Consider the following 12,328-nt stretch of genomic DNA (forward strand, 5'->3'; position numbering starts at 1 on the left):
ACTCAACTATTTTGCCAGTTTACTTCACCTATTTTGTGGACCGAGTCCTCTTTGCATTCACATTGCTATGTTTAGAAAGGACCCAGGATATTTTTCCATCATGCACTCTTTTTTTTTTTTTTACAAAGTGCAGGGCAAGCCATTCAGTCAGAATGTGTTATTGGACAGCTAGATATACCTACTTACATGTATGAAGCTAATGGATTGCATTTAGTTAAAATATGAGACATAATAATTGCAAATAGAAGATACTATTAACATGTACATCTGATTGGTAACAGAATAAATAGTAATAGAATGACTGCAGAATAAATAATGTTGTAATTGAAAATTGTACACCCAAGGTAGGCTACTGCCCATTTAAGAACCAGAATAGAATTATAATTAGAATTGCTAGAATTAAGCAATAAAGCACGAGGGGGTGTGGTATATGGCCAATATACCACGGCTAAGGGGTGTTCTTAGGCAAGACGCAACACGGATTGCCTGGACACAGCCATTAGCAGTGGTCCAAACACACTAAGATAGTCGTGAAGAGGGCACAACAAAGCCTATTCCCCCTCAGGAGACTGAAAATATTTGGCATGGGTCCTCAGGTCCTCAAAAGGTTCTACAGCTGCACCATCAAGAGCATCCGGACTGGTTGCATCACTGCCTGGTATGGCAACTGCTTGGCCTCCAACCGCAAGGCATGACAGAGGGTAGGCCAAGCTTCCTGCCATCCAGGACCTCTATATCAGGCGGTGTCAGAGGAAGGCCCTAAAAATTGTCAAAGACTCTAACCACCCTAGTCATAGACTGTCCTCTCTGCTAACGCACGGCAAGTGTCCTCTCTGCTAACGCACGGCAAGCGAGACTGTCCTCTCTGCTAATGCACGGCAAGCGAGACTGTCCTCTCTGCTAACGCACGGCAAGTGAGACTGTCCTCTCTGCTAACGCACGGCAAGCGGTACCGGAGCACCAAGTCCAGGTCCAAAGGGCTTCTTAACAGCTTCTACCCCCAAGTCATAAGACTCCTGAACAGCTCATCAAAGGGCTCCCCAGACCCGAGGACCCCTCTTTGACGCTGCTGCTACTCTCTGTTATAATCTATGCATGGTAACTTTAACTCTACCTACATACATACATACATACCTCAATTACCTCAACTAACTGCTGTCCCCGCACATTGACTCTCTACCGGTAACCCCTGTATATAGCCTCGCTACTGTTATTCTCCTGCTGCTGTTTAATTATTTGTTACTTTTATTTTCTGTTTTCTATTTTTTTACTTAACACTTATTGTATTTTATTAACTTAAAGCATTGTTGGTTAAGGGCTTGTAAGTAAGCATTTCACTGTCACCTGTTGTATTCGACGCATGTGACAAACACTATTTTATTTTATTTTTCACAACCCCCTGAGGTGTCTTATTGCTGTTATAAACTGGTTACCAAGGTAATTAGAGCAGTAAAAATACATGTTTTGTCATACCCGTGGTATACGTCTGATACACCACGGCTGTCAGCCAATCAGCAGTCAGGGTTCCAACCACCCAGTTTATAATAGATTTTAGATCACATGAACTTAAAACGTTTTTTTTTTCTCGCGAACCTGGACATCATCATCACCACCAATGTGAGGGTTTGTGGCAGGGAAAACGGTGTTGCAGTAATCTCGTGTGTGTGGCGGGAATAATGACAAGCCATCCTGGGGTGCTTTGCATTCGCATTGTCCTATAAAAAGGTAACCTGGAATTTAATCGAACCGAACTCAGAACACTTGAGATGGTCACAGTCGGGTTCGCTTCGGGGGCTCTTTTGAGGGGTCTGAGTTCCTTTGGAATGGTTGCACTGCATAAAAAAATAAGCGAACAGCACTGAGTTCACAGAAATTGGCTGAAAGGGACCAAGTGTGAAAACACCCAAAGGTTCAGGGCAAATAATTTGTTGTTAATTTCATATGAGCAACTAGCTATTTGAATAAAGTGAATAACAAAATATAAAACGTAAGGCTCTATGCAACATTGTATATAACCCAAAATAAATAATGCCCCAGTTTCTGTCATTTACGATTTGACTGACATACACTGTACATTTGTAGTTGTTTCTTCCACCCACTATTTCCTCCAATCAGCTCGAAGGGGCGGGCTCTGACAGTATTCCAGACAAAATGGCGGATGTTGTTGTTTTGCCGCAGGGTCAGTGCTAATCGGAGTTCGCCTTTTCACTGATTTACTGCAAGAAAATACATATATAATATCGTTGGCAACAACCTTCATCATTGTAAGGGTTTGCGAGGTGGACTGTAATGAAAGGCAAAGAAAGGTCGCCGATTAAAAAGCGCTCTCGGGTTTTGGATGATATCCGAGACAGGGGAGGAGGCCATCCGCCCAGCAAGAAAATGGGGGCTATCTCAGTTTCCAGTGGGAGCAATAATGGAAATAGCTCGACTAAAAGTGACGCAGGATCTACAAGAAGGAGTTTGTTGGGCGAAAAGAGAGACAGGGATTTTGACGGGCATGTTTCCAGTCGATCCGGCGTGAGTAACCATAGTTATCCCGGTGCTATTGCTAGCGCTATCGGTAAGAACCACAACTTGGGCTTGACTCTCGATTTAGCCACTGCAAGGACTAGTAATTCTCGTGGCGAGCGTGCTCTGCCTCCCCCCATCAACAACGAAAGTGAGTACAAAACTCTTAAAATCAGTGAATTGGGAACTCAGTTGAGCGATGAAGACATCGAAGACGGACTTTTCCACGAATTCAAAAAATTTGGGGACGTGAGTGTCAAAATAAGCCGCAGCAACGACGAAAGAATCGCGTTTGTCAACTTCAGAAAGCCCGAGGATGCCAGAGCAGCTAAACACGCCCGGGGCAGGTTAGTACTTTATGACCGTCCTCTGAGAATTGACGCAGTGTACATAAACAGACGGAGAAGTCGCTCTCCAGTTGAGAGAGTTGACAGAGACCCTTATGTTGGAGCCCCAGGGCACAGACACCTTCACACCCAGAGACCCCTCTCCCCATCAGGGCTTGGATACAGAGACTACAGACTACAGCAGCTGGCACTTGGGCGCCTCCCTCCTCCCCCACTTCCCCCTTTGCCCAGAGACCTAGAACGGGAGAGGGAGTTTGCCCTGTTTGAAGCCAGGTCACGCCCAGGTCCTGCTTTCATTGCAGAGAGAGCTGCTGCTTTCCGCGAGGAGGATTTTATCTCTCCCGAGGATGACCAAAGAGCTAACAGAACGCTGTTTCTGGGCAACTTGGACATTACAGTCACAGAGACGGACCTGAGGAGGGCGTTTGACAGGTTTGGGGTGATAACAGAGGTGGATATTAAGCCCACACGGGGACAGACCAGCACATACGGATTTCTGAAGTTTGAGAACCTAGACATGGCCCATCGCGCCAAACTCACCATGTCTGGGAAGATAGTGGGCCGTAACCCCATAAAGATTGGCTATGGTAAGGCCACCCCCACCACACGCCTATGGGTGGGTGGGCTCGGACCCTGGGTCCCCCTAGCAGCATTGGCCAGAGAGTTTGACCGCTTTGGTACAATAAGGACCATTGACTACAGAAAGGGGGACACCTGGGCTTATATACAGTACGAGAGCCTTGACGCTGCTCAGGCTGCGTGCACGCACATGCGTGGCTTCCCTCTGGGGGGGCCCGAGAGGAGACTCAGGGTGGACTTTGCAGACACAGAGCACCACTACCAGCAGCAGTTCCTTCAGCCTCTTCCTCTACCCCCCTTCGACATGGTGGCAGAGGCTTTCATCCACCGAGCCACAGCTGAGCCCCTGAGGGACAGAGAAAGGACTCCACCGCCGCTCCACTTCAGAGAGAGAGATCTGGGTTTCCCCGGGGCCGAGTGGCCCCCTAACCCGGCTATGCGTGAACGAGTACGTCCCGGGGTCTTTGAGCTGCCAGATCACCTGCAGCGGGACCGGCGGCCGGGGGGGAGGGAGCCCTGGTCTCTGGAGCGTGAGCTGGTGGGGCGCGGCAGCGACCCGGGACGGAAACGACGCCTCATGGACGACGGTCGCCATCTTGATGTCTCTCCTGACAGCACTGACCGCACGGCACGCCGGCGCAGAGGTGGCCCATCCCCAGACGGTAGCCCTGACGGAGGCCGCTTCAGTGACTCAGAGCGCCCCTCTCGCGGCGACGACAGACCCTCCCCTGGACGAGACCGCCGCCCCAGTCTGGAGCGTCCTGGCGGAGGAGACAGGAGATTGAAGAACCAGGGGAATCTCGCTGAGAGAGGGGCCTCCAGCAGTGGCCTCACATCTTCAACAGGGGAACGGAAACGTAAAGCCGGCGACAGCAGCAGCAGAGGACCTGGAGCTAAGAGGGATCGCTCCTCAGACCAGGGTGGCTCTAAAGGCAGTCAGTCATCCAAGCTGAGCCTGGCCTGGCACGGCATGCTCCTCCTGAAGAACAGCAACTTCCCCGCCAACATGCATCTCCTGGAGGGTCACCAGGGCGTGGCCAAGGACCTCCTCGTCGACGGCCCCACGGGGAGACAGGTGGGCGAACTCAAGATCACCCAGCGTCTCCGCCTCGACCAGCCCAAGCTGGACGAGGTCTCCAGACGCATCAAAGCGGCCGGCCCCGGCGGCTACGCCGTCCTCCTGGCGGTTCCCGGTTCCGGTGGCGAGGAGGTGTCGTCGACGGACCCTGCAGCTTCCACCCAGCGTCCTCTCCGCAATCTGGTGTCCTACCTGAAACAGAAGCAGGCAGCCGGAGTCATCAGCCTGCCCGTTGGAGGCAGCCGGGATAAGGACCACCAGGGTGTTCTCCATGCGTTCCCTCCCTGTGAGTTCTCACAGCAGTTCATTGATGCCTCGGCTAAAGCTCTGGCCAAAACCGACGAGGACTATCTGGTGATGGTCGTGGTGCGAGGGCCATCATAACTACAATCAGAGAGGAAGCAGGACATCAGTGATATTGTACAAAAGAAAAAAACATGTCAGTAACTACTATTGCATGCTGTGTGTTGAGTTCAGCTCCATGGGGTACTACTACTAGAGTAGGGGTATGATGGGGTACTACTAGAGTAGGGGTATGATGGGGTACTACTAGAGTAGGGGTATGATGGGGGCGTAGGCTATGTCACTATTTGTTCCACCAAAATAAATACGAAATGCCCTCTTGAAAGTCAACAAATGTATAGGCAAATTGTGCAACCCTGTTTTATTAAATAAGTGTGTGCTCATTTCCAGACAGTATTATAAAAGGGGGACATTCTAGAAATACAATCTAACTTGAAATTAGGTAAAATAGCACCCATTTTCAATTAGGAAAACTTGAATCAACCGCTGTGTGTTAGAAGGCTCCATTCCAACATTTGGTCCACTGTTAGTGTTCCATTGATCATATTATATACAGATCCTTCAGAAAGTATTCATACACCTTGATTAATTCCAAATTTTGTCTTGTGTTACAGCCTGAATTTAAAATGAATTTAAAAAATGTTTGGCTCCCATCTACACACAATACCTGACAAAGTGAAAACATGTTTTTAGAAATTTTGCCAAATTTATTGAAAATTAAATACAGAATGATCTCATTTACATGAGTATTCACATCCCTGAGTCAATACTTTGTTTCTAAGTACCTTTAGCAGCAATTACAGCTGTGAGTCTTTCTGGGGTCAGTCTCTAAGAACATTCCACTCCATGGATTATGCTTCCTTCTTTTCTCGCTGTCAGTTAGGTTAGTAACTACTATGTTGTTGATCCACCCTCTGGCATTAAAACATCATGTTAAACACTATTATTGCACACAGAGTGAGTCCATGCAACTTATTATATGACTTGTTAAGCACATTTTTTACTCATGAATGTATTTAGGCTTGCCATAACAAAGGATTTTCAGTTTTAATTAATTTGTAAACATAAAATAAAAAACATAATTCCACTTTGCCGTTATGTGGTATTGTGTGTAGGCCAGTGACACATCTCAATGGAATCAATTTTAAATGCAGGCTGTAACACAACAAAATGTGGGGAAAATCAAGGGTTGTGAATACTTTCTGAAGGCTCTGTAGATTAGGCTGCTTTATGCTTCATTACAATCATTTCGTGTCATTTATAGTTAATTATATATTTTTCTCCTCAAGGCCCTTTCTAAAAGTCCTGAATTATGAAGCCTTTATTTTAAATGTCACATTTTGAGAAAGATACCACCAGATCTGTTTGACGAGGATATAAATCATATTTCCATTTCTCACAAAAAAAAGTATTTGGGGACAATTATGTTGGGATATGTCATTACTTGACAACATTGACTTCCTGTCTTTCTGTAATACATGAAAATGGTTCAAACCTAGGAATCGAATGTCCCTATGCACAGTAGGCTATCTGTGGTGAGGTTAGCCCACACCTCTATGGTTAAGGAATGGTTCATGACACTACAAAATGGGCCGAGACAATGGGGTTCAGTTGCTGAGTGTAAACTCAACCTAACTTGTCTGTGGTGTGAATATAGTGTATTCAATTGGTTTCCAAATGTGTTTTAATGTTTAAGCTACTCACCAGTAATACTTGGGCGTATTGAGAGGCTGAATGAGAAATTGTAGAGGTAATTTTTGCCCAGCTAATATACTGTAGGATGGGCCCATCAATGCAATGATGCAACAAACACACAGCCCACTAAGAGAGATGCTAAGGGTAGATTATATTGTGTGCATTTTCTTTAGCACCACCTGACCCATGGTAGTAACTTGTGACCTATAACCTTTGACCTATAATGTGTGGTAAAATTACACTAGAGATAAAAACAAACTTAAGCTTTTGTTGTTGTTGACATTTGTTGGTCCGGTTTCATTCAATTAATATACCAATGTTTGTTGCCAAGTTTGTCTGAATATGACAGTATTTTATTGGTAATCATTGCTAACAAATGATTTACGGTAATCCTAATAATCAATCAGTTAAAAGGCCATTCAACATTTGGAGAAACTGATCATTTTTTTTTTTTTTTAAGTAAACTTAAATTGTAGGTTTGATAAGTTGTAGTGCTATTATTTTATTTAGTATTTTTAAACCACAATGTTTTCCCCTTTTGCGGCCAGCAGAAAACAGCTAGATTTGTCAGACTTAATAGCCTACTGTTGGTAACATTTTATGGCATTTAAAATATATTTTTTTTTAACTGAGTTGTAGTTTTAGGATGTTTTAAGAGGAGGTTGGTCTGGTTTATCTGTTTGAAAAACTGTATGAGAAAAAAAAATCTGTATTTGTCTCACCGCCTCAACTGTGGACTTCCTATGGCTCAAACCTCGCAGGAAACTCTGAAGAGAAGGAAACTACTTAGTATTTGTGTGTTTTCACTGAGAAAGCAGCTTTTAAGTTGCCTTCTTTTGTGTTATGTTTTAAATGGAGTAATATGACCCTCTGGCTTTGTGCTGTGTACCTGGTTTCATTGGGAAGACAAGAAAAGGGAAAATCCTCTTCCCACACTGCGCTTACTGCCAAGCTGTTTAACACACACAGAGACAAAGTGCATTTATGCACTTATTTGTCCTCTCAGAATATCAATAAATGTTCATTTGTTGGAAACTTGTTTCTGCCGTGGAAATGAATTGAAGAGCGAGAACTGTTGTGACTATCTCGGCTGTTGTGTTTCCAAAAAAGGAATTGTGTTTATCACTTTGAATTGTGGCACAAGAAAAGGGAACCAAACATCGTTTTGCCGATTGTTAGCGCCGAGGAGACTAGGAGAGACGTCTGCGTGATGATCACCTGTGTGTGTGTTTTCTCTCACACACACACACACATACACACATATACACACACACGCACTTTTCAGGAGCTGTTGATGACCTGACAGGAGCTGTTGATGACCTGTTGAGCTAACATGAGCTGTTGATGACCTGACAGGAGCTGTTCAGAAGTTGTGGCTGATTAATAGCATACCCTTTGACCCCAGTAACGTTTACCCCTCGCCTCCAGGGCTGGCCCCCTGTGTTAGTCCTACTGCTCGAGCAGGTGAATCACAGGATCCATGGCGGAGTCCCGGCTGTGACCAAACCCCACTGTGTATGCTATGGCTCCTGTTTGCAACCTCCAGCCCATGTCCTGCTCTGCAGTGTGAAACACACAGTAGGAGGCTGACACACTAGTGCAGAATGTGGGAGAACAGGGCTGGATTTGCAGTGCCCCCCCTTGCTCTCACTGTTGTCTTCAATAAGGTTTTTCTCTGTTTGAGTTGACCACAGCCTGGGGTGTGGCTGTGTCCACAGTTCCCTACACAAGCAGAGGTCCTGTCACCGGCTGCCATGCATGATGCACCTCTTTTGGGTTTTCAGTTTCTTAACTTGCATAGCAACTCTACTTTACCACTACAAGCTGTTGCGCTGCTGAGGGAGTCACCTTGACCTGTGACCTTTTCAAAGTGACCGTACAACATTACAACGGTTCTCCCAGAAGAATGATTATTTGTTACCATCATAATTTTGATTTCTTCAGTTTATGATTTGACTCCCATGTATGCAGTGAATGGATGGAGGATCGCCCCCTTTTCATGAATAGGAATATTGATTATTGTTGCTGCTTTTTATTGCTTGAATCTTTTTCCTGAAAGAAAGGATCGGGAGTATGTTGTTCTGCTCAGGTTTCCCCTGACAACCGCAGAACAACATCATCTACGTCACGTTTCACTTGAACAAGGGGAACATAAAGCAAAAAAAGGCAAAATGAGCCATTTGAAACTCAATTTCGCTCAACATTTTCACAGGTTGTGAAAGGATCCGTATTGTTTCATTTTGTGACAGTTCAACCAAGAGCCCCCTTCATTTTAAAGTCCCCTTATCGAATGAAGAAATACTTCCTTATATTTATCACATATAGCTCCTCTCAGTACAAGGGCAGTAATAGCAGAGCTTAAATCCCGCCTGCTCCTGGTGCTGAAAAAAGAAACCGCCACTGGAGAAATGCTGCCCTCTAGAGGATCACAAAGGATCTGCATTCTGCACGCCCCCATGTTTTGCACCTGCTGACAGACAGGACCAGGGGAGCTGCGATCACTACTGTAGTGCCATAGGGAGTCACTACACTACACTGATGGCATAGAGAGACAGCTTGTTGCTGTCACTGCAGAGCCCGTTCGTGAGTTAGGAGGAGGGAGGCTGCTGCTGTCTGACCTTTAGAAGTGTGGAGGAAGCAGAGGTACGTATATTACCAATATTATGCTACAGTAAGTATGGTACCATATAAGGGGTTCTCTTTTTACCTAGTACCTACAGTCCATTCAGTCTAGCTTGGTAGTCCACTCAAAATACAACCTAACATGATATTCTACCTCCCTTAGCTGTAACCCATTCACTACAAAGTTTTTTTTTGTTGTAAATAATGTGCTTACTCATTACAGCCATAGGTCTACAGAAGTGTCAGGAAAACACTGGGTCTATTCTCCAACTCTACACAGTCGTTAATATAAACGTTTGTGAAGTAAGTTACGAGCAACACAGCTCAGACACCCATGTATACCCCACAAGACAGTCCACCAGGCGTCTCTTCACGGTCCCCAAGTCCAGAACAGACTGGGAAACGCAGACTATTACACAGAGCCACGACTACATGGAACTCTATTCCACAGTCAAGTAACTCAAGCAGTAGAATCAGATTTATGAAACGAATAAAACTATACCTTATGGAACAGCGTGGACTGAAGAGACACACACAATACACGTACATTGTAATGTTGTAATATTGTTGCGTTATAAATCTTGTATTGTAGATATGTAGTGGTAGAGTAGTGGTGTAATAATGTGTTGTATGATGTACTGTTTTATTTAGATTTTTAAAATGTATTTAATTGCCTTAATCCTGCTTGGACCGGACTAATGGGGATCCTTAATACATGCACATACAAATGTGCCTACAGTTTCTGTAAAACAAAATAAAAACTATTTTTTTATGATTTGAAACACCTCCAAAAACATGTCCACCGTATCCAAGCAGCACCATGTGACCTGACTCGGCATTAATCTTCACTTTCTGGAAACACTTACCCTGGGCATCGGGAGGGAAGGACAATGTCCCCTAGTTACCACCTTCACTACCACTGTAAACAGAGGCTGTAGTGAAAATGGTTAATTACCGTACAACCATAGTCTGGAGAAATTCAGTCTGAACCTAAGCCTACCACCTGCTAACAGTAAGTAACTGTGTTGTAGTACCACCTGCTAACAGTAAGTAACTGTGTTGTAGCACCACCTGCTAACAGTAAGTAACTGTGTTGTAGTACCACCTGCTAACAGTAAGTAACTGTGTTGTCGTACCTCCTGCTAACAGTAAGTAACTGTGTTGTAGTACCACCTGCTAACAGTAACTGTGTTGTAGTACCACCTGCTGACAGTAACTGTGTTGTAGTACCACCTGCTAACAGTAAGTAACTGTGTTGTAGTACCACCTGCTAATAGTAACTGTGTTGTAGTACCACCTGCTAACAGTAAGTAACTGTGTTGTAGTACCACCTGCTAATAGTAACTGTGTTGTAGCACCGCTAACAGTAAGTGACTGTTGTATTACCACCTGCTAGTAGTAACTGTGTTGTAGTACCACCTGCTGACAGTAACTGTGTTGTAGAACCACCTGCTAACAGTAAGTAACTGTGTTGTAGCACCACCTGCTGACAGTAACTGTGTTGTAGTACCACCTGCTAACAGTAAGTAACTGTGTTGTAGTACCACCTGCTAATAGTAACTGTGTTGTAGCACCGCTAACAGTAAGTAACTGTGTTGTATTACCACCTGCTAGTAGTAACTGTGTTGTAGTACCACCTGCTAACAGTAAGTAACTGTTTTGTAGTACCACCTGCTAACAGTAAGTAACTGTATTGTAGTACCACCTGCTAACAGTAAGTAACTGTATTGTAGTACCACCTGCTAACAGTAACTGTATTGTAGTACCACCTGCTAACAGTAACTGTATTGTAGTACCACCTGCTAATAGTAACTGTGTTGTAGTACCACCTGCTAACAGTAAGTAACTGTTTTGTAGTACCACCTGCTAACAGTAAGTAACTGTATTGTAGTACCACCTGCTAACAGTAACTGTATTGTAGTACCACCTGCTAACAGTAACTGTGTTGTAGCACCACCTGCTAACAGTAAGTGACTGTGTTGTAGTACCACCTGCTAACAGTAAGTAACTGTTTTGTAGTACCACTTGCTAACAGTAAGTAACTGTGTTGTAGTACCACCTGCTAACAGTAACTGTGTTGTAGTACCACCTGCTGACAGTAACTGTGTTGTAGTACCACCTGCTAACAGTAAGTAACTGTGTTGTAGTACCACCTGCTAATAGTAACTGTGTTGTAGCACCACCTGCTAACAGTAAGTAACTGTGTTGTCGTACCACCTGTTAACAGTAAGTAACTGTGTTGTAGTACCACCTGCTAACAGTAAGTGACTGTGTTGTAGTACCACCTGCTAACAGTAAGTGACTGTGTTGTAGTACCACCTGCTAACAGTAACTGTGTTGTAGTAACACCTGCTAACAGTAAGTAACTGTGTTGTAGTACCACCTGCTAACAGTAAGTAATTGTGTTGTAGCACCACCTGCTAACAGTAAGTAACTGTGCTGTAGTACCACCTGCTAACAGTAACTGTGTTGTAGCACCAGCTGCTGACAGTAACTGTGTTGTGGTACCACCTGCTAACAGTAAGTAACTGTGTTGTACCACCACCTGCTGACAGTAACTGTGTTGTAGTACCACCTGCTAACAGTAAGTAACTGTTGTAGTACCACCTGCTAACAGTAAGTAACTGTGTTGTAGTACCACCTGTTAACAGTAAGTAACTGTGTTGTATTACCACCTGCTAACAGTAAGTAACTGTGTTGTAGTACCACCTGCTAACAGTAACTGTGTTGTAGCACCACTTGCTAATAGTACCTGTGTTGTAGTACCACCTGCTAACAGTAAGTAACTGTGTTGTAGTACCACCTGTTAACAGTCAGTAACTGTGTTGTAGTACCACCTGCTAACAGTAAGTAACTGTGTTGTAGTAACACCTGCTAACAGTAAGTAACTGTGTTATAGTACCACCTGCTAACAGTAAGTAACTGTGTTGTAGCACCAACTGCTAATAGTAACTGTTGTAGTACCACCTGCTAACAGTAAGTAACTGCGTTGTCGTACCTCCTGCTAACAGTAAGTAACTGTGTTGTACCACCACCTGTTAATTGTAACTGTTTTGTAGTACCACCTGCTGACAGTAACTGTGTTGTAGTACCACCTGCTAACAGTAAGTAACTGTTGTAGTACCACCTGCTAACAGTAAGTAACTGTGTTGTGGTACCACCTGCTAATAGTAACTGTGTTGTAGTACCACCT

At 44.5% G+C, this 12,328-nt stretch overlaps 1 protein-coding gene across 1 annotated transcript; it reads left to right on the forward strand.

Annotated features, from left to right (window-relative positions):
• Nucleotides 1-2,139: 2,139 nt before the first annotated feature.
• rbm15 (RNA binding motif protein 15) lies at nt 2,140-7,552 on the forward strand. The gene has a single exon (XM_064922086.1). It carries the CDS (start codon nt 2,290-2,292, stop codon nt 4,897-4,899), a length of 2,610 nt encoding a protein of 869 aa, XP_064778158.1. The 5' UTR covers nt 2,140-2,289; the 3' UTR covers nt 4,900-7,552.
• The last annotated feature ends 4,776 nt before the right edge of the window (nt 7,553-12,328 follow it).

This window comes from Oncorhynchus masou, chromosome 18 (genome assembly GCF_036934945.1).
Source record: "Oncorhynchus masou masou isolate Uvic2021 chromosome 18, UVic_Omas_1.1, whole genome shotgun sequence".
NCBI classification, from domain to species: Eukaryota; Metazoa; Chordata; class Actinopteri; order Salmoniformes; family Salmonidae; genus Oncorhynchus; species Oncorhynchus masou.

What these genes read in the sequence shown, in the direction of transcription:
- rbm15 (XM_064922086.1), top strand. Translation starts at nt 2,290, where the DNA reads ATGAAAGGCAAAGAAAGGTCGCCGATTAAAAAGCGCTCTCGGGTTTTG.